This window comes from Myotis lucifugus, unplaced genomic scaffold (genome assembly GCF_000147115.1).
Source record: "Myotis lucifugus unplaced genomic scaffold, Myoluc2.0 scaffold_550, whole genome shotgun sequence".
Lineage (NCBI taxonomy): Eukaryota > Metazoa > Chordata > Mammalia > Chiroptera > Vespertilionidae > Myotis > Myotis lucifugus.
This window is the reverse complement of record NW_005871598.1, coordinates 218,520-239,511: the sequence shown is the minus strand read 5'-3', so window position 1 is coordinate 239,511 and position 20,992 is coordinate 218,520. Positions and strand designations below refer to the sequence as shown.

The 20,992-nt window shown below is 43.2% G+C and overlaps 1 protein-coding gene across 2 annotated transcripts; it reads right to left on the bottom strand.

Annotated features, from left to right (window-relative positions):
• Window positions 1-13,917: 13,917 nt before the first annotated feature.
• LOC102422242 (zinc finger protein 501-like) lies at window positions 13,918-17,069 on the bottom strand. 2 transcript variants are annotated; one of them, XM_014446545.2, is made up of 2 exons: window positions 16,734-17,069; window positions 13,918-15,450 (listed from the first exon to the last, which is right to left on the bottom strand). In XM_014446545.2, the coding sequence occupies exons 1-2, from the start codon at window positions 16,765-16,767 to the stop codon at window positions 14,063-14,065; spliced, it is 1,422 nt and encodes a 473-aa protein (XP_014302031.1). In that variant the 5' UTR covers window positions 16,768-17,069; the 3' UTR covers window positions 13,918-14,062. The 2 variants fall into 2 exon arrangements, 1 of the variants encoding a protein (XP_014302031.1); XR_002826595.1 differs by lacking the exon at window positions 13,918-15,450 and adding an exon at window positions 15,501-15,725.
• Between the last annotated feature and the right edge of the window lie 3,923 nt (window positions 17,070-20,992).

Below are 20,992 nucleotides of genomic sequence, written 5' to 3'. Positions count from 1 at the left end.
GTCTGCTGTTAGGAGTCTGTATAATATCCTCTATTTCAGTCAGTGTATGCTTACTTTCTAGTTGGTCCTTTATCATAACCTCGAGGGTCTGACTAGATTTCTTGAGTATCTCACTACATTTATCGGCGGTCTCGCCAGTCTTTTCGAGGGTCTTACTAAATTATCGGCAGCTTCTAGAAAGTTCTTGAAAACCCTTAATAGTGTGGTTTTGAACTCTATATCCAGTAGTTTGCTTTCCTCCATTTCTGTCATTTGTGTCCTGTTTCTTTGTCTCCGTATTTTTTTATGCTTCCCTGTGTTGATAAAGTGGTTTTCTGTGCTAAGTGTCCTCTAGGGCCCAGTGGTTCAGCCTCCCCAATTACCTGAGGAGGACACTCTTGGTGCACCCCCTTGTGGTCTTTGTGCACAGTCTTGTTGTAGTTAAGCCTTGATTGTTGTAGCTATCACTGGGAGGAATTGACCACCAAGCCAACTGGCTGTGAGAATCAGCTGTGTCTGCAGTGGGAGAACTTCTGTGCTGGAAACACCCCTCTGGGGCAAGACTTGCTTCAATGGGGCTTTGGTGCTCACTGAGTCTGCCCCCTGAGTGTGTCCTTTAAGGGTCCGAGGAGGTGCAAACTGGATGGTCCCACTCTGACCACTGGGCACACTCGCTCCTGGTTCTCTAGGGAGGTGCTAATCTAGCCTTTGCCTGAAGCTACCCAGCAAAAGCCTCCGTGCAGGGCTTGGGTGGGGCGGGTCTCACGGGATCAACAGAGCGGGGCTAGCAGTTATGGCTGCTCTCAGTCCTGCCCTCAGAGGCTCCGCTTCTTAATGTCCTGGTAATCGCTGCAAGCACCTCCAAGAGAAAGCTGCCCTCGAGTTCCGACCGATACCAGACAGCCCCGCTTCTCCCGTGTGAGTCTGGGTCCCCAAAGAGTCGCCCGGAACTGGAGCTCAGAGCCTGAGACTCCCTCCTGATTGAAAAAGACAACCGCACCCTCAGCCGCCAGCCTGCTCCTCGTGCGCCTCTGTACCTTAGTATTTTACTTCAGCACTGCGCCTCCTCTGAATCTTGGTAAGCTTTTCTCTTTCCTTCTAGTTGTAGAATTTCCACTCAGCCAGCCTTCCTGTGGTTCTGGATGATGTCTGTTCCATCTTTTAGTTGTATTTTTGAAGTTGTTGTGCAAGGCAGCAAACTCTGGTGTTTACCTATGCTGCCATCTTGGTTTCTCCCATTATCATCACAGCCTCATGCTGATGTCTCCACAACCCACAGGCCAGTGGAATGCCGGGCTCTGAGGAACGACGTTTGTGAACCTCTGGGATGTAGCCTCTACCTAACATAGTGAAGGCCATGGCCTCCCAGACGAGAGATGGAAATGTTGTTGACTCTTGAACACCCTCATTGTGTCTTTTTAAATCTCTTTTAATAATGTTTTGTAATTTTCAGTATATATGTCTTTTTTTTTAGTGTAAAATTTTTATTTTTAGAATTAGGCAGTTGGACTCAATTTAGATGATTACAATTTTGTTGGCAGCATCCAAAGCATCATAGTCAGGAGCGAGTTGAACATATGCTTTCTTCTTGCCATCAGGCCTGATCAGGGTGTTGACCTTGGCCACATCAATGTCATAGAGCTTCTTCACAGCCTGTTTGATCTGGTGCTTGTTGGCCTTGACAGCCACAATGAACACAAGTGTATGACTGTCTTCTCTCTTCTTCATGGCTGACTCAGTGTCAGGGGGAATTTGATGATGGCATAGCGGTCAAGCTTGTTTCTCCTGGGTGTGCTCTTCTGAGGGCATTTAGGCTGCCTCCAGAGCCTTAGTGTCTTTGGCAGTTGGAAGGTGGGTGACGTGCAGATCTCTTTTTTTTTTTTGTGGCTGTGGATGCCTTTCAACACTGCTTTCTTTGCCTTCAAAGCCTTTGCTTTGGCTTCGGCTTTGGGAGGGGCAGGGGCTTCCTTCTTAGTTTTTGGTGCCATCTTCATAAAAAGGCAGTCTTTCACATTGTTTATTCCTAGGTATTTTATTCTTTTGGTTGCAATTGCAAAAGAAATCGTTTTCTCCATTTCTTTTTCTGAAGTTTTGTTGTTGAAATACAGGAAGGTAATGGATTTTTGCACATTGATTTTGTATCCTGAAACTTGACTGTACTTGTTTATTGTTTCTGGTAGTATTTCTGGTAGTCTTTATATACAGCATCTATATACAGTCGTCTATATATAGCATCATGTCATCCACAAAAAGTGACAGTTTGACTTCTTCCTTTCCTATTTGGATACCTTCTATTTCTTTATCTTGCCTTATTGCACTGGCTAGTACTTCTGGCACTATGTTAAATAAGAGTGGTGAGAATGGACATCCTTGTTTTGTTCCTGATCTTAGGGAAAAGGCTTTCGGTTTTTCACCATTGAGTATGATATTGGCTGCAGGTTTACCATATACTAGAGGCCCGGTGCACAAAATTTCTGCATGGCGGGGGGAGGGGGGTCCCTCAGCCCAGCCTGCACCCTCTCCAATCTGGAACCCCTCAGGGGATTTCCGACTGCCAGATATCCCTCTTGCAATCAGGGACTGCTGGCTCCTAACTGCTCACCTGCCTGCATGCCTGATCACCCCTAACTGCCTCTGCCTGCTGGCCTGATAGCCCCTAGGTGCCTCTGCCTGCCTGCCTGATCGCCCCTAACCACCCTCACCTGCCAGCCTGGTCACCCCTAACCACCTCTGCCTCAGCCCTCGCCACCGTGGCTTTGTCTGGAGGGACGTCTGGTCTAATTAGCATATTACCCTTTTATTTTATTTTATTTTAAATATATTTTATTGATTTTTTTTACAGAGAGGAAAGGAGAGAGATAGAGAGTTAGAAACATCGATGAGAGAGAAACATCGATCAGCTGCCTCCTGCACATCTCCTACTGGGGATGTGCCCACAACCCAGGTACATGCCCTTGACTGGAATCGAACCTGTGACCCTTCAGTCCGCAGGCCGACACTCTATCCACTGAGCCAAACCGGTTTCGGCTACCCTTTTATTAGTATAGATCCGTGGTTGGCAAACTGCAGCTCATGAGCCACATGAGGCTCTTTGGCCCCTTGAGTGTGTGGCTCTTCCACAAAATACCACGTGCGGGCGCGCATGTACAGTGCAATTGAAACTTCATGGCCCATGCGCAGAAGTCGGTATTTTGTGGAAGAGTAGTATTTCTCCTGCCTCATTAACTTGGTTTGAATCTGAATGGAAGTGACTCCATCTTCTATTCCTTTTGTGTCCTTTCCACCCCTAAGTTAATGTTGTATCCTTAGAATGTGGCTATGAGATGTCTCTGTGACTGAGCTGGGAAACCTTTCACATTTCTCTTTCCTTTTCTTTCATCTCAGGATAACTGAGCTCTGCAGTTTGTGTGGGATCAAGTGCCCTGGGAATACAATGCTGAGCACTCTGAACTCAGTGTATTCTTTATTGTGTTATTTGATTCCTGGAGTTGAGTTAAACACAAAAAACAGAAGAAAATATACACTTAAATATACAATCTGAGTTATTACCGGAGATTTCCGCGAGAGTTGACACTGAGGCATGAGACACATGTGTTTATTGGTCAGTTTCCTCAACTACGGAAAGAAGGTTGAACCTGCTCCTCTGATCCTTTGGAGGTTGGATATGATGCATCCAGAGGGATTAACTGGCGGCTGGGAGAGTAAGATCGAAAGTCAACAGACACTTGTTTCCTTTACCTGGACAGAGTTAGAAAAACACAACTCCTTTTATCATTACACCAGGAATGGCTATGCCAGTGGGCGGTGCAGGGAAGCAGGGCTGCCCCCTTGCTCCTGCCCCGCCCTCCCTCCCTCCATCCCTGCACTGGCCCAGCGGCCTGGATCGGCCCCTCCCCCATCATGGAGCCACTCAACTCAGGCTTTGACCCCACCCATCCTGCAGGGAGGAGCATGCGGTTTCTTGCAGACACGGAAGCAGCTGTGGAGTAAGGAGGTGGCAGTTCCCCCGCCTCCCCCTTGAGGGTGTTTATGCTTTAAAGCTGATGCTCTCCGTCCACCTCCCAGCAGTGAAAGCTGAGGGTCGCTGCAGGCCAGGTACTGAAGTCCTTGTTGAAGTCTCTGCTCCAGAGCCTCTCAGCGGTGAGTCTGCATCCCAGGAGGCTGTGCAGTGGAGATGCCAGGTTCCTTTCATTTTTTTAAAAATATATTTTTTTTACAGAGAGGAAGGGAGAGGGATAGAGTTAGAAACATCGATCAGCTGTCTCCTGCACGCCCCCTACTGGGGATGTGCCCGCAACTAAGGTACATGCCCTTGACCGGCATTGAACCTGGGACCCTTCAGTCCGCAGGCCGTGGCTCTATCCACTGAGCCAAACCGGTCAGGGCTGCCAGGTTCCTTTCAGAAGAAAGTGAGGATCGATTGGAGCCTGCCAGCTGCGGGGAGGGACCAGGAGGTCTGCCTTTTGCCTGCTCGCCAGTCCCCAGTCCCACTCCGCTGTCACCCAGCCCATTTCCTCTTGGTTCCCCATTGGCCATCCAGCGATGGGAGCCTGGGGGCGAGGAGGGGTAGGGACCTAGAGGTGCTCCATGCACTCCGTGGTGTTTGGTCGAGCCTTTGGTCATTGTGGATGTTACAGACCCTGGCTCTTTATATATATAGATGGCCTTTGTTATATTGAGGTACTTTCCTTCTATTCCTATTTCATTGAATTGGATATTGTATCTTGTCAAATGCTTTTTCTGTATCTATTGATAAGATCATATGATTTTTATCCTTTCTCTTGTTAATATGGTGTATTACATTGATTGATTTGTGAATGTTGAACCATCCTGTGCCCCTAGAATGAATCCCATTTGATCATGTATTATTTTTTGGGTGTATTGTTCTATTCAATTATCTAGTATTTTATTTAGGATTTCTGCATCTGTCTTCATGAGGGATATTGGTTTGTAGTTTTCTTTTTTGTGTGTTATAAAGATACCAGATTTTGGTATCAGGGTTATATCGGCCTCATAGAATGTATTATGAAATATTGCCTCTTCCTTAATTTTTTGGAACTGTTTGCAAAGAATAGATTTTAATTCTTCCTTGAACGTTTGGTAGAATTCACTGGTGAAGCCATCTGGTCCTGGGCTTTTGTTTTTTTGGTAGGTTTTTGAGATTATTTCAATGTCCTCACTGCTGATCAGTCTATTTAGATTTTCCAGTTCTTCATGATTTAGTCTAGGAAGGTTATATATTTCTAGGAACTTATCCATTTCTTCCAGGTTATTGAATTTGGTGGTATAAAGGCTTTCATAATATTTTAGTATTATGAAAGCCTTTGTATATCTGTGATGTCTGTGGTGATTTCTCCTCTCATTTATGATTTTGTTTATATAAGTCTTTTTACTTTTTTCCTTAGTGAGTCTAGCCAGGGGTTTGTCAATTTTATTAATCTTTTCAAAGAACCAGCTCTTGCCCTAGCCGGTTTGGCTCTGTGGATAGAGCAGCGGCCTGCAGACTGAAGGGTCCCGGGTTCGATACCCATCAAGGGCACATGCCCGTGTTGCAGGCTCAATCCCCAGTAGAGGGCGTGCAGGAGGCAGCCAGTCAATGATTCTCTCTCATCATTGATGTTTCTATCTCTCTCTCCCTCTTTCTTCCTCTCTGAAATCAATAAAAAAAATTTTTAAAAAAGAACCCGCTCTTTGTTTTATTGATTTTTTTGTATAGTCTTTTTGTTCTTTATTTCATTTATTTTGCTAACTTTGGGTTGATTTTGGTCTTCTTTTTCTAGTCTTTTAAGGTGTGATGTTAGGTTGTTTACTTGGAATTTCTCTTGTTTCTTGAGATAGGTCTGTAGTGATATAAACTTCTTAGGACAGCTTTCGCTGCATCCCAGAGGTTTAGATATGTTGTTATCATTCTTGTTTGTCTCTATATATCTTTTTTAAATTTTTTTATTAAGTTATTACATATGTGTCCTTATCCCCACAGCCCCCCCTTCCCCCCACTCATGCCCTCACCCCCGTTTTCTGTGTCCATTGGTTAGGCCTATATGCTTGCATATAAGTCCTTTGGTTGATCTCTTCCCCTTACCCCCACCCTTCCCTACCTTCCCTCTGAGGTTTGACGGTCTGATTGATACTTCTCTGTCTCTGGATCTGTTTTTGTTCATCAGTTTATGTTGTTCATTATATTCCACAAATGAGTGAGATCATGTGATATTTATCTTTTTCTGACTGGCTTATTTCACTTAGCATAATGCTCTCCAGTTCCATCCATGCTGTTGCAAATGGTAAGAACTCCTTCTTTTTTACCGCCGCGTAGTATTCCATTGTGTAGATGTACCACAGTTTTTAATCCACTCATCTATTGATGGGCACTTAGGCTGTTTTCAAATCTTAGCTATGGTGATCTATATATATCTTTTGATCTCATCTTTTATTTCTTCTTTGACCCAGTCATTTTTTAGTAGTATGTTGTTTAATCTCCACATATTTGTAGTTTTTATTTACCTCCTTTTTGCAGTTGATTTCTAATTTCATGGCATCGTGGTCAGAAAATATACTTGGAATATTTTAATCTTTTTGAATTTGTTGATGCTTGTTCTATGACCCAACATATAATCTATCCTTGAAAATGTTCCTTGTGCCCTGGAGAGGAATGTAGTATGATGTTCTGGGATGAAATGTTCTGTAAATGTCGATTATATCCATTTGGTTTAGTGTTTCGATTAAGGCTAATATTTCTTTATTTTTTTTTTTTGGTTTGGTTGATCTATCTAGATCTGTCAATGGAGTATTAAGGTCTCCAACTATAATTGTGTTTTTATCTGTTTCTCTCTTTAGTTCTGTGGGTAGCTGTTTAATATATTTTGGTGCTCCTTGGTTGGGCGCATATATATAAAGAAGTGTAATGTTTTCTTTATGTAGTGTTTCTTTTATCATTATGCTTTTAGTCTCAGGTATCACATTGTCATCATTCCCTGTGATTGTGCAGCTCTGCTCAGGTTCCCCACCTGATACAATGACAGCAACGGCACTTCCCATACTGTTCTCTGGGTCATTGCATGCTCTGCCCTCATGAGAATCCTGGCTACTTGTTACCACAGCGTCCATGGGCTGTGCTGCTTTTCATGTGTGTGTGTGTAGTGACTGGGTGATTCAAACAAATACGAGAGAGAGAGAGAGAGAGAGAGAGAGATAGAGAGAAAGACCCATTTTTTGTTCGACTATTTTTATACATTTTTTTAGTTGACTGGGGATAAAACTTGCAATCTTGGCATTATTGAGAAGATTCTCTGAACCACTGTGAGATCAGACATGTGTGTAATCTACACTAATAAAAGAGAAACATGGTAATTAGCGTATGACCGCTACCCTTCCCATTGGCTAATCAGCATATCCTTATGCAAATTAACTGTCAGCCAAGATGGCGGCCGGCAGCCATGCACTGAAGCAAACAGGGAGGCTTGCTTGTTCCAGTGACTGCGGACTCCAACGTTCCCCGCCTAACTTGCCGGCCTCTCAGCTGCAACTCTAAGCAACTATGTTGCAAATATAGAAGCTAAACAAAACCCCAGAAACTGGCTTTCAGTCAGCCGGGCTTCAGCCAGTCTGACCGCAACACTGTATCAATGTTTTCAGCAGCGAGGCCTCAGAGCTAAAGCTGGCCCAGAATAGAAAAAGAAAAAAGAAAAAAAGGAGCGGTTGGGAGCTTCAGTCACCCGCCAGCCTGAAAACGGCCCTCAGCCCCTCAGCCAGCCTGGCCAGGCACCCCAGTGGGGACCCCCACCCTGATCCAGGACACCCTTCAGGGCAAACCAGCTGGCCCCGACCCATGCACCAGGCCTCTATTCTATATAGTAAAAGGGTAATATGCCTCCCGGCACCGGGATCAGCGGAGCAGCGAGGCTCCCAGCACCAGGATCAGCATGACAGGGGGCAGCGCCCAAACCCCCGGATCGCCCTGCGTTTCTGTGACAGGGGAAGGCGCCCCAAGCCCCTGATCAGCCCTGCTCTGTGCCTGATAGGGGGGAGCTCCCCAACCCCCTGATCGCCCTGCGGCTCTGTGTGTGACAGGGGGCGGGGCCACAACCTCCCTATCCGCCCTGCTCTGTTCGTGACAGGGGAAGGCGCCCCAACCCCCTGATCAGCCCTGCTCTGTGCCTGATAGGGTGGAGCTCCCCAATCCCCTGATCGCCCTGTGGCTGTGTGACAGGGGGGAGCTCCCCAACCCCCTGATCACCCTGCGGCTCTGTGTTTGACAGGGTGCGGTGCACCAACCCCCTGATCCGCTCTGCTCTGTGTGTGACAGGGTGCGGCACCCCAACCCCCTCCTCCCCACGGGCCCTGCTCTGTGTGTGACAGGGTAGAGCCATAACCTCTCCATTGGCCCTGCCCTGAGTGTGACAGGGTGCAGCGCCCCAACCCCCTGATCCGCCCTGCTCTGTGTGTGACAGGGGGCGGTGCCCCAACTCCCCAATCGGCCTTGCTCTGAGCCCGATCAGGAGCTGCACCTAGGGATTGGGCATGCCCTCTGCCACCAGGGAGCAGGCCTAAGCCAGCAGTTCGTTATCTCCCGAGGGGTCCCAGACTGCGAGAGGGCACAGGCCGGGCTGGGGGACCCCCTTCCCCCCTCCCCTCTCAGAGTGCACAAATTTTTGTGCACCGGGCCTCTAGTTTTAAATAAAATAATCCAATAATGTACCTGATAATATGTAGATACAAAAAAACCATCATGAAGACATAGTGGTGGAAGGCTAGAATAGGATATTTCAAATAAGCTGTTTCAAAGGCAGGTTGTATTATTGCATCAGTTATTTTATATACCAAGAATGAAGCACGGATAAGGGCCAAAGGAAGTTGGTTTTAGCGATGCAGGGAGGTATGAAAACATCAAAAGCATATGTTTTTTTCTTTTTTTAAAAATATATTTTATTGATTTTTTACAGAGAGGAAGGGAGAGAGATAGAGAGTTAGAAACATCGATGAGAGAGAAACATCGATCAGCTGCCTCCTGCACATCTCCTACTGGGGATGTGCCCGCAACCCAGGTACATGCCCTTGACCGGAATCGAACCTGGGACCCATCAGTCCGCAGGCCGACGCTCTATCCACTGAGCCAAACCGGTTTTGGCATATGTTTTTTTCTTAATGTTCATTTTAAATCAATTCTACTTGAATCAAACTTTAAAAAAGATCTAAACTTGATGCTTCACAATAATTTTAATGTTTTATTATGAAAGTTCTTTTATTTTAAATGCAAATTCCATCTTTTTAAATATATTTTATTGATTTTTTACAGAGAGGAAGGGAGAGGGACAGAGAGTCAGAAACATCGATGAGAAAGAAACATCGATCAGTTGCTTCTTGCACACCCCCCACGAGGGATGTGCCCGCAACCAAGGCACATGCCCCTGACCCGGAATAGAACCTGGGACCCCTCAGTCGGCAGGCCGACACTCTATCTACTGAGCCAAATCGGTCAGGGCTTATGAAAGTTCTTGAGCATATTTGGTACTGTTGTATCAGCATGTTGGCAATAAAATATAATGATGTGCTACTGAAATATCTTATCATGTCCATGTTCAGTGACATCATTTTGGCAGTTTGAACTTCAAAACAATGAGAGTATTTATATCAGGGATATTAACAAAGATTACAAATGTAGACTTCACTTAATGCAGTGGTTCTCAACCTTCTGGCCCTTTAAATACAGTTCCTCATGTTGTGATTCAACCATAAAATTATTTTCGTTGCTACTTCATAACTGTAATGTTGCTGCTGTTATGAATCATAATGTAAATATCTGATATGCAGGATGGTCTTAGGCAACCCCTGTGAAAGGGTCGTTCGACTGCCAAAGGGGTCGCAACCCACAGGTTGAGAACTGCTGACTTAATGCATTATTGAATGCTTAGACTTATTAAGTTTGGTGGAGAATGTTACCAATGCAAATTACATCTATAAGTGTATGGTACAAGTGCATTTAAATTCTACATAGGTTAAAAATTGAGAAAAAAAATTTCCGTTCCAATATTTAAACCTCTGGTTCCATATAGCAAAGAAGTAATTGTAGTCACTGAGAAATGAGTGAACTTCAAACATTTCTTAAATTGTGCACTGTCCTCCTATTGGTTAAATTAATTCATTTTACTTTTTAAAATTCTTTATTGTTGAAAGCATTGTATATGTCGTGTCCCCCCCCCCCCATTGGCCTCTTCAGTCCAGGCCTTCACCCCCCTCTTGTCTGTGTTCAATGATTATGCTTATATGCATACAAGTTCTTAAGCTAGTCTCTTTCTCCCCCGCCCACCCTCTCCTACCTTCACTCTGAGATATGAAGGTCTCTTTGATGACTCTGTTTCCTGATCTACTTCTGTTCATGAATTTATGTTGTTTATTACATTCCACAAATGAGTAAGATCATGTGATACTTATCATTCTCTGACTGCCTTATTTTGCTCAACATAATCCTCTCCAGGTATAAATTCATTTTAAAACAAATGTGATAAATACAGTGTAAATAAATGTATGAAAAAATGCTCACCATCAAAAATTCTTAAGTACATAGAATTAAAAAGGAAGTGAGTTAATACTATACTCATTTATCATGTTAGTATTTAAAAAGATCGCCGAAACCGGTTTGGCTCAGTGGATAGAGCGTCGGCCTGCGGACTGAAAGGTCCCAGGTTCGATTCCGGTCAAGGGCATGTAGGAGATGTGCAGGAGGCAGCTGATTGATGTTTCTCTCTCATCGATGTTTCTAACTCTCTGTCTCTCTCCCTTACTCTCTGTAAAAAATCAATAAAATATATTTTTAAAAAAATAAGAAATAAATAAAAAGATTAACCATTGCATGTGCTGTTAGGGTTGCAGAAAAACTGGAATATTCATTACTGTGGGTGGGGTGGGAGGGCAAAGGGAATAACCATTTTAGATCACAGTTCCACATATCTTAAAATGTAAAACATTCACCCACACAATAACATTTTGATCAGTAAAACATATATCTCTATAGAGAAGTGAACGCAAATATTCCCAGCATATTTATTTATAATACCCCAACCCTGTAAATGACCAGAATCTTAGATCAATAGATAAAGTGGTAATTCACAGATCACAATACTACTCGGCAGTAAAAAACTATTCACATAAGCGTTTATGTGGAATCTGAAAATAACTGTGCAGCATGAAGGAAACCAATATTTGTTAGAGTACAGACATTATAGTGCCTATATAATTAAAAAATTATGAATAATGTGTTGTAATGGAAGGAAAATCAATGCCTGCAAGAGGACTGGGGAAGGCAGAGGGAGAGATTATAAAAGGGCAGGAGGTAAATATAGGGTGTGCCAAAACAAAGTTTCGACTTGTTGGTATGGAAATCAGTACAATATTTAACAAATAAAAATAATTTACTCTGCCCTGGCCAGTGTTGCTCAATCGGTTGGGCATCATCCCCTCCACTTAAAGATCACCAGATCTGGTAGGGAAACATGTCCTCCTTAAACAACAGTAGGAGGCATGCTGATTAATGTATGTCTCTCATATAGATGTTTCTCTCTCAATTACCCTCCCTTCCATTTCCCTAAAAGAATAAAAGTAATGTATAAGATATTTTTTAAAAAGAATAAACTGTGTTTTGGGTGCTCACAACTGTAAACCTATTTTTGCTCCACCATATATATTGAAACACATGTTTGTTTCATATATGACACTTTCATAACTTTAAATGTACATCAAAGCTCACCAAATAGTACACATTAGAAAAGTGCAGTTTGTTGTATGTCAGTTCTTCTTTTTAAAAAAATATTGTTATTGATCTGAGAGGAAGGGAGAGGGAGAGACAGAAAAATCAGTTATGAGAGAAAATCATTGATTGGCTGCCTCCTGCACACCCCACACTGGGGACAGAATCTGCAACCTGGACATGTGCCTGAATGAGAATCGAACCTTGATCTCTTGATTCATAGGTCAACCACTAAGCCACACTGGCCCGGCAGCATGTCAGTTCTTATATCCTGGGAGGAACAGCCTTGCCTCAGTGGCAGGTAATGTTAGTAAGCAATTCACACTATTGCCATCAGAATAAACAGAAATGTTGACCGGTTATAAAACACATCCAGGGATTGATTACAGGATTATCCTTCCTCTACCTTTGAGGTATTGCCTGTTCAGCATCATCCTTGAAGTGAACACCCTAGAGGGGTCAGCAGAATCAACAAAACCATAAGATTATTTTATCTGCCAATGATTTCAGTCACAGGAAACAGTTATGGAGCTCCTGAGAATGTCTGTACACAAACATCATGCAAGGCCCTGGAACATTTGTGGAACACATTCAGAAGAGGCATTTTTCAAATTTACTGCAGTCTCTCCCACTCACTATGGAAACAGTGCTCTGTTCTAATTGAGGTTGTACCTAATCCTCAATGACACCAGCCTATGAAATTTAGTACATCACAGCATATGGGTTATTAGCTGAGACTTTTGTCATACACACTGTGAACAGAGAGTATAATTCATTGAAGCACAACAAAGACTTCCTCCTCAGGGTGACCTTTGACCTCACCAATAATAGAGGTACCAAGCTGCAAATTAGAACCATGAAGTCCTACAGTCTTGCTTTCAAGACTTTGGGCAGAAATGCAAAATAAGCAAATATTGGACAAAGAGTGATTTTCTACCATCATGTTGTCCCTTCAGAAGCACTGAAAGTTTGGGATCCCCACAATATCTGTTCACCTTTACCTGCTGACAGATCACAATTGTGCTTTCAATTCATCCCAGGCAGAGAATAGAACCAACAAATTAAAGGTACAAATTGCAAAAAAAAAAACACCTTTACAAAAAGATCATAAACCATTGCCATACACAGCAAGTGGTTTGCATGTTGGTGAATAACTACCTGAAAAAATTCATCACAGCACAATGTGAGAAGCACAATGTACCTGAAAGGCATAGCACATCTTAGGACTGTGGTCTGGCCGAAACAATGGTCCATTCGTTAGTCAGAGAAATAGGAGTGAAGATCCTAAAAGCTCGGAGTACTCATCATTTCCTCAAACAGAAGAACACAGATTTCATTTTTCTGAGCATGCAAGACTTCCCACAATCATTACACACATATAGCTTTTCTCCAGTCTAAACTCTCTGATGTTGAATGAGGATTGAGAACTGCATAAATGACTTACCCCCAGAGGCACACAGTTCAGGTGAACCAGGTGGCAGAGGTGAATTCACTGCAGCCACATATACTCACTGTGACATCAATCAGGTAGTAGGCCTGTGCATGACAGCAAGTGCAATGTAACACTTTAAAGGCTCACTTATACCTGAAACTTATGAGGAATCTAGCACAGTGTATGTTCTGATAAAAAGGGTTTAAAATCAGCAAAATAGGTCTGTAGGAGTCTCCTTCAGTGTTGTAATTTTGAGTGGGAAAAAAAATTCCCTGCATATTTAAAGCTTTTCTGTAATGTGAAGTATTAAGTGTTTAACTAGCTATGTTTCCGACTAAAACATTTCTCATAGTTACTACACTCATAAGGTTTTACACCACTGTGAACTCTCTCGTGTCGACTGAGGTTACTGCTTTTACTGAAGGACTTCCCACAATCAGAACACTCATAGGGCTTTCCTCCTGGGTCAGTGGTCGGCAAACTCATTAGTCAACAGAGCCAAATATCAACAGTACAATGATTGAAATTTCTTTTGAGAGCCAATTTTTTAAAACTTAAACAATATAGGCAGGTACATTGTTATTAATTTAATTAGGGTACTCCTAAGGCTTAGGAAGAGCAACATTCAAGGGGCCAAAGAGCCGCATGTGGCTCGTGAGCCTCAGTTTGCTGACCACGGTCCTGGGTTAACTCTCTGATGTTGAACTAGGGTAGAGATTTGCATAAATCATTTCCCGTAATCACTACACTAATATGGCTTTTCTCCACTGTGAACTCTGTGATGTTGAATGAGGGTATACTTGTGCATAAATGACTTCCCACAGTCACTACACTCATATGGCTTTTCTCCAGTGTGAACTCTCTTGTGGATAAGGAGGTGATTATTGCAGGTAAAAGATTTACCACATTCACTACACATAAGGTTTTGCACCAGTGTGAACTCTCCAGTGTTGAGTGAAGTTACTGCGTTGCCTAAAGGACTTCCCACAGTCACTACACACATATGGCTTTTCTCCAGTATGGACTCTGTTGTGTTCATTGAGGGTAGACCTTTTGCGGAAGGACTTCCCACAATCACTACAATTATAAGGCTTTTCTCCACTGTGAACTCTGTGGTGTTGAACGAGGGTATAACTGTGTGTAAATGACTTCCCACAGTCACTACACTCATATGGCTTTTCTCCACTATGAACTCTCTGGTGTTGAATGAGGGTATAACTGTGTGTAAATGACTTCCCACAGTCACTACACTCATATGGCTTTTCTCCACTGTGAACTCTCTGGTGTTGAGTGAGGGTAGAACTGTGTGAAAATGACTTCCCACAGTCACTACACTCATACGGCTTTTCTCCACTGTGAACTCTGTGGTGTTGAGTGAGGGCAGACCTGTGTGTAAATGACTTCCCACAGTAACTACACTCATATGGCTTTTCTCCAGTGTGAACTCTCTTGTGGATAAGAAGGTGATTATTGCGGGTAAAAGATTTACCACATTCACTACACTCATAAGGTTTTTCTCCAATGTGAACTTTCTGGTGTTGAGTGATGGTACTGCTTTGCCTGAAGGACTTCCTGCAATCATGACACTCATACAGCTTTTCTCCAGTGTGGACTTTGTGTTCTTGAATGAGTTCGGACCTCAGGATGACAGACTTCCCATGATCACTACACTCATATGGCTTTTCTACAGGGAGGTTAAAGATTTCTTTAAAAGCTTTCCCACATTTGTTACACTCATAATTCACTTTTCTAGAGCAGACACCCTGATGTTGAACAACTTTCTGGTTGTGGCTGGCAGCTTTTTCACATGCACCCAACTCGTCATGACCTCTTCCACTGAGAAATTCCTGTGGAATCTCACGACCACTGTGTGGCTCCCCAGTGTTAAAAGTATCCTGGTGCTGGAGAATGTCTGAGATGGCTGGCAAGTCTTTCCCAATCTCTCTAGTGGTTGAAGGCACCCATATTAAGTAAAAGCTGCACTGGGACACAAGTGAGGCCCTGTCCATATCTTCTTTCCAGGGCTTCTGTCCACTGGCATCTCTCTGTTGCTGGTGAGGGTTTGCACTGAAACAGTTGTCGCTCAAACATGTGTCAGTGCAGAAGGCTTTCTTATTAAAGTATGCTGCTTGTAACTCAGTCAGGTGAAAAATATCTTTTAAAACTGAGAAACACCATTTACAAAGATGGGTCTTCTGGGTTGCTGGAGCTGTCTTAAAAGCCCCGACCTGTGACTCTCCTTGTACATATACACTCTGCTCAGAATTGGCCTCCTCATCATCTCTTTTATGCCAACAACCTGAAAATAGTAAAATGGTGAGGAAATGAATTATGTGGTGACAGATGGAAGTCTTTTTAGAAAACTGTATTGCACATAACATGTCGGTTCCATGCAGTTGTCTGACAATAAAAAATCTGTAGGAAGGATTTATGCTGCCATGAAGGTCTGGCCTACTGAAGATCACAAAACAAGAAAGACCTCAAATGAAATATGATACACAGGGCAAGCACCACATGGAAGAGAAGCAGGATCATCAGCTCATTCTTCTGCTAACAGTGTTCAGCATGGCTTGTCTGCTGGTGACAGGGGAAAGCTGTGCTGAAATATGGTTACATTTTATTCCAAGTATAATTCAATAAATGAATAGCTAGTGCTTGAGGTCTACTTGAGCAAGTATGTGCATCTCATAGCAGATGTACATGTCAATGTTGGAGAATGCTGCAGATGGAGCAATGCAGATGAAGAGTGAGGCAAAAAGGCTACACAATTGAAGGTATACAAAACCCAGGAAGTCACAGGTAAAATGACAAGTCAGCACAGTATCAAGTATGGGAAAGAAAAGGTAGAAATGTGGTATTTCCCATGATACTTGCACCTAAACACTGTTGGAAATGAGCAGGGGCTTGGTATCATCTAAACACCACCCTTATATCATATCTAGCCCACAGTTGCAACTCAACAGGGCCAGGCCTCTTCTGAGACCATCCTGCATGTTCACCCTGTGAAAAAACCAGGGTTCTCCCTGCATATTTTTCTCTACAAATATGTACAACCTAAAAATTCCAAGTATTAATGAAAGACTACAGAGATGGGAATCCAGCACTGGCCTAGAGCAATTTAGCTTACAATAGTATTTATAGAAGGTAATAGTACAAACAACAATTTAAGTGGGAAATTGTAAGAACAGCTCAAGGTTCATGTAAGTAAAGACCATAACTTGGCACAGTCACCAAGGACGTTTGGCTAGAGGAAGGAGGTAGAAATGGAAGCCATGGATCTGGACATAGTCCCCCTTCCAGGGAGAGGAACAGCAGGTAGGACCCATGAAGTTGTCTCTAAGACTCCTGACTCCCAGACACATCCTGACCTTTCTGAGGCAACTAGTGTTAGGGATGTTTGTGGAGTCTATCACTCAGGGCTCATGACCAGATCTCACCCATGGAAGCCACAGCACATTTGACATGACAGTGGAGGAAATTAGCAGAGCCCATGGTCTGCTGTAGGAGAGAAAAAGCTACATCTGAGGAATAAAGGGAGAGAGGACATCATCTCAGGACATGGGGAGAATGTGAAGAACTTACCTACAGATGATATAAGTGCAAAAACTTCCAGCATCACATCGCAGTACAGAAGTCTCTGAGGCTCATCAAGGAGCCCCCACTCCTCCTGAGAGAAGGCAATGGCCACGTCCTCAAAGTTCACATCCTGTCATAATGGAGACAGTTCAGCCCATGATCAGATTCACTCTAACATTCCAAGTCTGTCATACTCCCCACCCTCCATACCCATCAGCTCTCTGCACTCCATACAGCATAGAATATACCAGGCCTTCATCCCATGAAAGCCACTGTCATCTAATATTTCTACTGATATTTTGTCTTCCCACAACAATAAAGGCAGTTGAGCAGATAGAAGATACCTGAGCTTTGGACCTCCCATGTATGCCACACTGCCTCTTGTTAATAGAATAGGTGTCAAAAATATAGGATAGAAAGAGATGTTGGCCGTAAAGAGAATGTGAGTGATTTGATCCTGGTCTTGTCAGGCAATACTCTTGTAGTCCCTCAGATTGTTCCTCAAAGACACCAAATACATGGCATCACACTTCACCCTCTTGACTCTAATCCCACGGTGCTGAGGCCATCACTTTGTACCATTTGCTGCACATAGTTCTTTGAACACTTCTCTCACACAGCTTCATTCCCAGAGGCTCAACTTCAAAAGTAATACAAATTTGCCCTAGTGAGGACAGTTTGTTTCCTAATTACCTTATTTTACAATATTATAGATTACCACCTCTATAATGCATTTCTCTCTTACCCTTCTCCTTACCCATACCAGTGGAGAGTTCCAAGCCTGGGTAACACTGATGTATTCCTAACAATTAGTGTGTGAGCCCCCAACAACAAAAGGCAGGTGGTTTGATAAATGTCATCTAAGCTCTGTACCTGGCTGGTAGCACCAAAACACCCCTCTTTTCAGGCAATAACCCTAAAATTCCCCTTATTTTATCATTGAGACACCTCCAGATGTAGACTTGCCCTTCATTCACTCTTATGTCAATGTCAGGGTGCTCTGGCCATGAATTCACACTCTCTCTCCAAGTGCACATCACTCTCTCTACCATACCTCTCACACCTGCACTCCTACAGTTCTGGCCCCCGTAGTCATCACATCCTTGCCCTGTTACTTATTACTCAGCATATATGGTCTAGAGCAGCGGTTCTCAACCTGTGGGTCGCGACCCCTTTGGCGGTCGAACGACCCTTTCACAGGGATCACCTAAGACCATCCTGCATATCAGATATTTACATTACGATTCATAACAGTAGCAACATTACAGTTATGAAGTAGCAACGAAAATAATTTTATGGTTGGGTCACAACATGAGGAACTGTATTTAAAGGACCAGAAGGTTGAGAACCACTGCTCTAGAGAATGCTTGCCAAATTCTATCAGGATGAAGTACTGTCCAGACTCTGATAGTCCACACTCATAGAGGCAGCCTTGAGTTCTTCTATGAGGGCTTCTCTCCATGGATGTTTTTTCCTTCAATCTAACCTATGAAGAACCACAATCAGATCTCAGATACGCAGTGCCCACCTCCCCTGATGCTGCATTTGATGTCCATTCCAAGTCACAGCCAACATCTCTCCACTTAACCATTACTCAAGTCCCAGCCGCGCTGGCCCTCTCTAGCATGCTTAGTGAGTCTCACAGATGACCACTCAAGCCTCTAAGTCAGTGGTTCTCAACCTTCCTAATGCTGCAACCCTTTAAGACAGTTCCTCATGTTGTGGTGACCCCCAAGCATAAAATTATTTTTGTTGCTACTTAATAACTGTAATTTTGCTACTGTTATGAATCGTAATGTAAATATCTGATATACAGGATGTATTTTCATTGTTACAAATGAAACATAATTAAAGCATAGTTGGAGAAACCAAGATGGCGGCATAGGTTAACGCCGGAATTTGCTGCCTCGAACAACCACTTCAAAAATACAACTAAAAGACGGAACGGACATCATCCAGAACCACAGGAAGGCTGGCTGAATGGAAGTTCTACAACTAGGAGGAACCGAGAATCAGAGGAGGCACAGTGCTGAAGTAAAATACTAAGGTGCGGAGTATGCGCGGCGCCGGCTGGTGGCTGAGGGCGCGGTTGTCTGTTTCAATCCGGAGGGAGCCTCAGACTCTGAGCTCCAGATCCGAGCGAGTCTCTAGGGACCCAGACTCAAACGGGAGAAGCAGGACTGTCTGGCTACGGTCCCTCCGAGGTTTGCAGCGGTTGCTGGGACAGAGAGGCAGAGTCCCTGGGGACGGACTGAGAGCAGCCATAACTGCTCCCTCCTCCGCCCTGTTGATCCCGTGGGACCTGCCCCGCCCAAGCCCTCCACAGAGGCATTTGCCGGATAGCCTCAGGCAAAGGCTAGATTAGCACCTCCCTAGAGGTCACAAGTTCTTCCACTGCAGACACAGCTGATTATCACAGCCAGTCGGCCTGGAGGTCAAATCCCTCTAGTATTAACTACAACAATCGAGGCTTAACTACAACAAGACTGTGCACAAAGACCACTAGGGGGTGTACCAAGAAAGCATAAAAAATGCGGAGACAAAGAAACAGGACAAAACTATCAAGGGAGGATATTGAGTTCAGAACCACACTTTTGAGGTCTCTCAAGAGGCTTCTAGAGTCTGTCGATAAACTTGATGAGATGTACAGGAAATCTAATGAGACCCTCGATGGTGTGATAAAGGACCATCTAGAAAGTAAGCATACACTGACTGAAATAAAGAATATTATACAGACTCCCAACAGCAGGCCAGAGGAGCGCAAGAATCAAGTCAAAGATTTGAAATGCGAAGAAGCGAGAAACACCCAACCGGAAAAGCAAAATGAAAAAAGAACCCAAAAATACGAAGATAGTGTAAGGAGCCTCTGGGACAGCTTCAAACGTACCAACATCAGAATTATAGGGGTACCAGAAGATGAGAGAGAGCAAGACATTGAAAACCTATTTGAAGAAATAATGACAGAAAACTTCCCCCACCTGGTGAAAGAAATAGACTTACAGGTCCAGGAAGCGCAGAGAACCCCAAACAAAAGGAATCCAAAGAGGACCACACCAAGACACATCATAATTAAAATGCCAAGAGCAAAAGACAAAGAGAGAATCTTAAAAGCAGCAAGAGAAAGAAACTCAGTTACCTACAAGGGAATACCCATATGACTGTCAGCTGATTTCTCAACAGAAACTTTGCAGGCCAGAAGGGAGTGGCAAGAAATATTCAAAGTGATGAAAAGCAAGAACCTACAACCAAGATTACTTTATCCAGCAAAGCTATCCTTCAGAATTGAAGGTCAGATAAAGAGCTTCACAGATAAGGAAAAGCTAAAGGAGTTCATCACCACCAAACCAGTATTATATGAAATGCTGAAAGGTATCCTTTAAGAAGAGGAAGAAGAAGAAAAAGGTAAAGATACAAATTATGAACAACAAATATGCATCTATCAACAAGTGAATCTAAGAATCAAGTGAATAAATAACCTGATGTACAGAATGAACTGGTGATTATAATAGAATCAGGGACATAGAAAGGGAATGGACTGACTATTCTTGGGGGGAAAAGGGGTGTGGGGGATGCGGGAAGAGACTGGACAAAAATCGTGCACCTATGGATGAGGACAGTGGGTGGGGAGTGAGGGCGGAGGGTGGGGTGGGAGCTGGAAGGAGGGGAGTTATGGGGGAAAAAAGAGGAACAAATGTAATAATCTGAACAATAAAGATTTAATAAAAAAAATAAAAAAAGAAAAATACAAAAAGAAAACAAGTAAAATCTAATAGTTGTAGAAAAAAATAAATAAATAAAATACCAATGGCATATTTCATAGACCTAGAACAAACACTACAAAAATACATATGGAATAAAAAATAAATAAAAATTTTAAAAAGACCCTGAATAGCTGCAGCCATCCTGAGAAAGAAGAACAAAGCTTGAGGGATCTCAATTCCAAATATCAAGATACATTACAAAGCCACTGTCCTCAAAACTGGCTAGTACTGGCAAAAGAACAAACATATAGACCAATGGAACAGAACAGAGAACCCAGATATTGACCCAAGCCAGTATGCTCAGTTAATATTTGACAAAGGAGGCAAGAGCATACAATGGAGTCAAGACAGTCTCTTCAATAAATGGTGTTGGGAAAAATTGGGACAGATACATTGCAAAAAAAAATAAAAACTTAGACCATCAACTTTACACCCTTACACAAAAATAAACCTCAAAATAGATAAAGGATTTTAAATGCAAGAATGGAGGAAACCATTAAAAAC

Coding starts and splice junctions, on each gene's coding strand:
- LOC102422242 (XM_014446545.2), bottom strand. CDS start 16,767: ATGCTGGAAGTTTTTGCACTTATATCATCTGTAG. Junction 15,451..16,733: donor TGCACTTATATCATCTGTAG/GTAAGTTCTTCA, acceptor TACTATTTTCAG/GTTGTTGGCATAAAAGAGAT.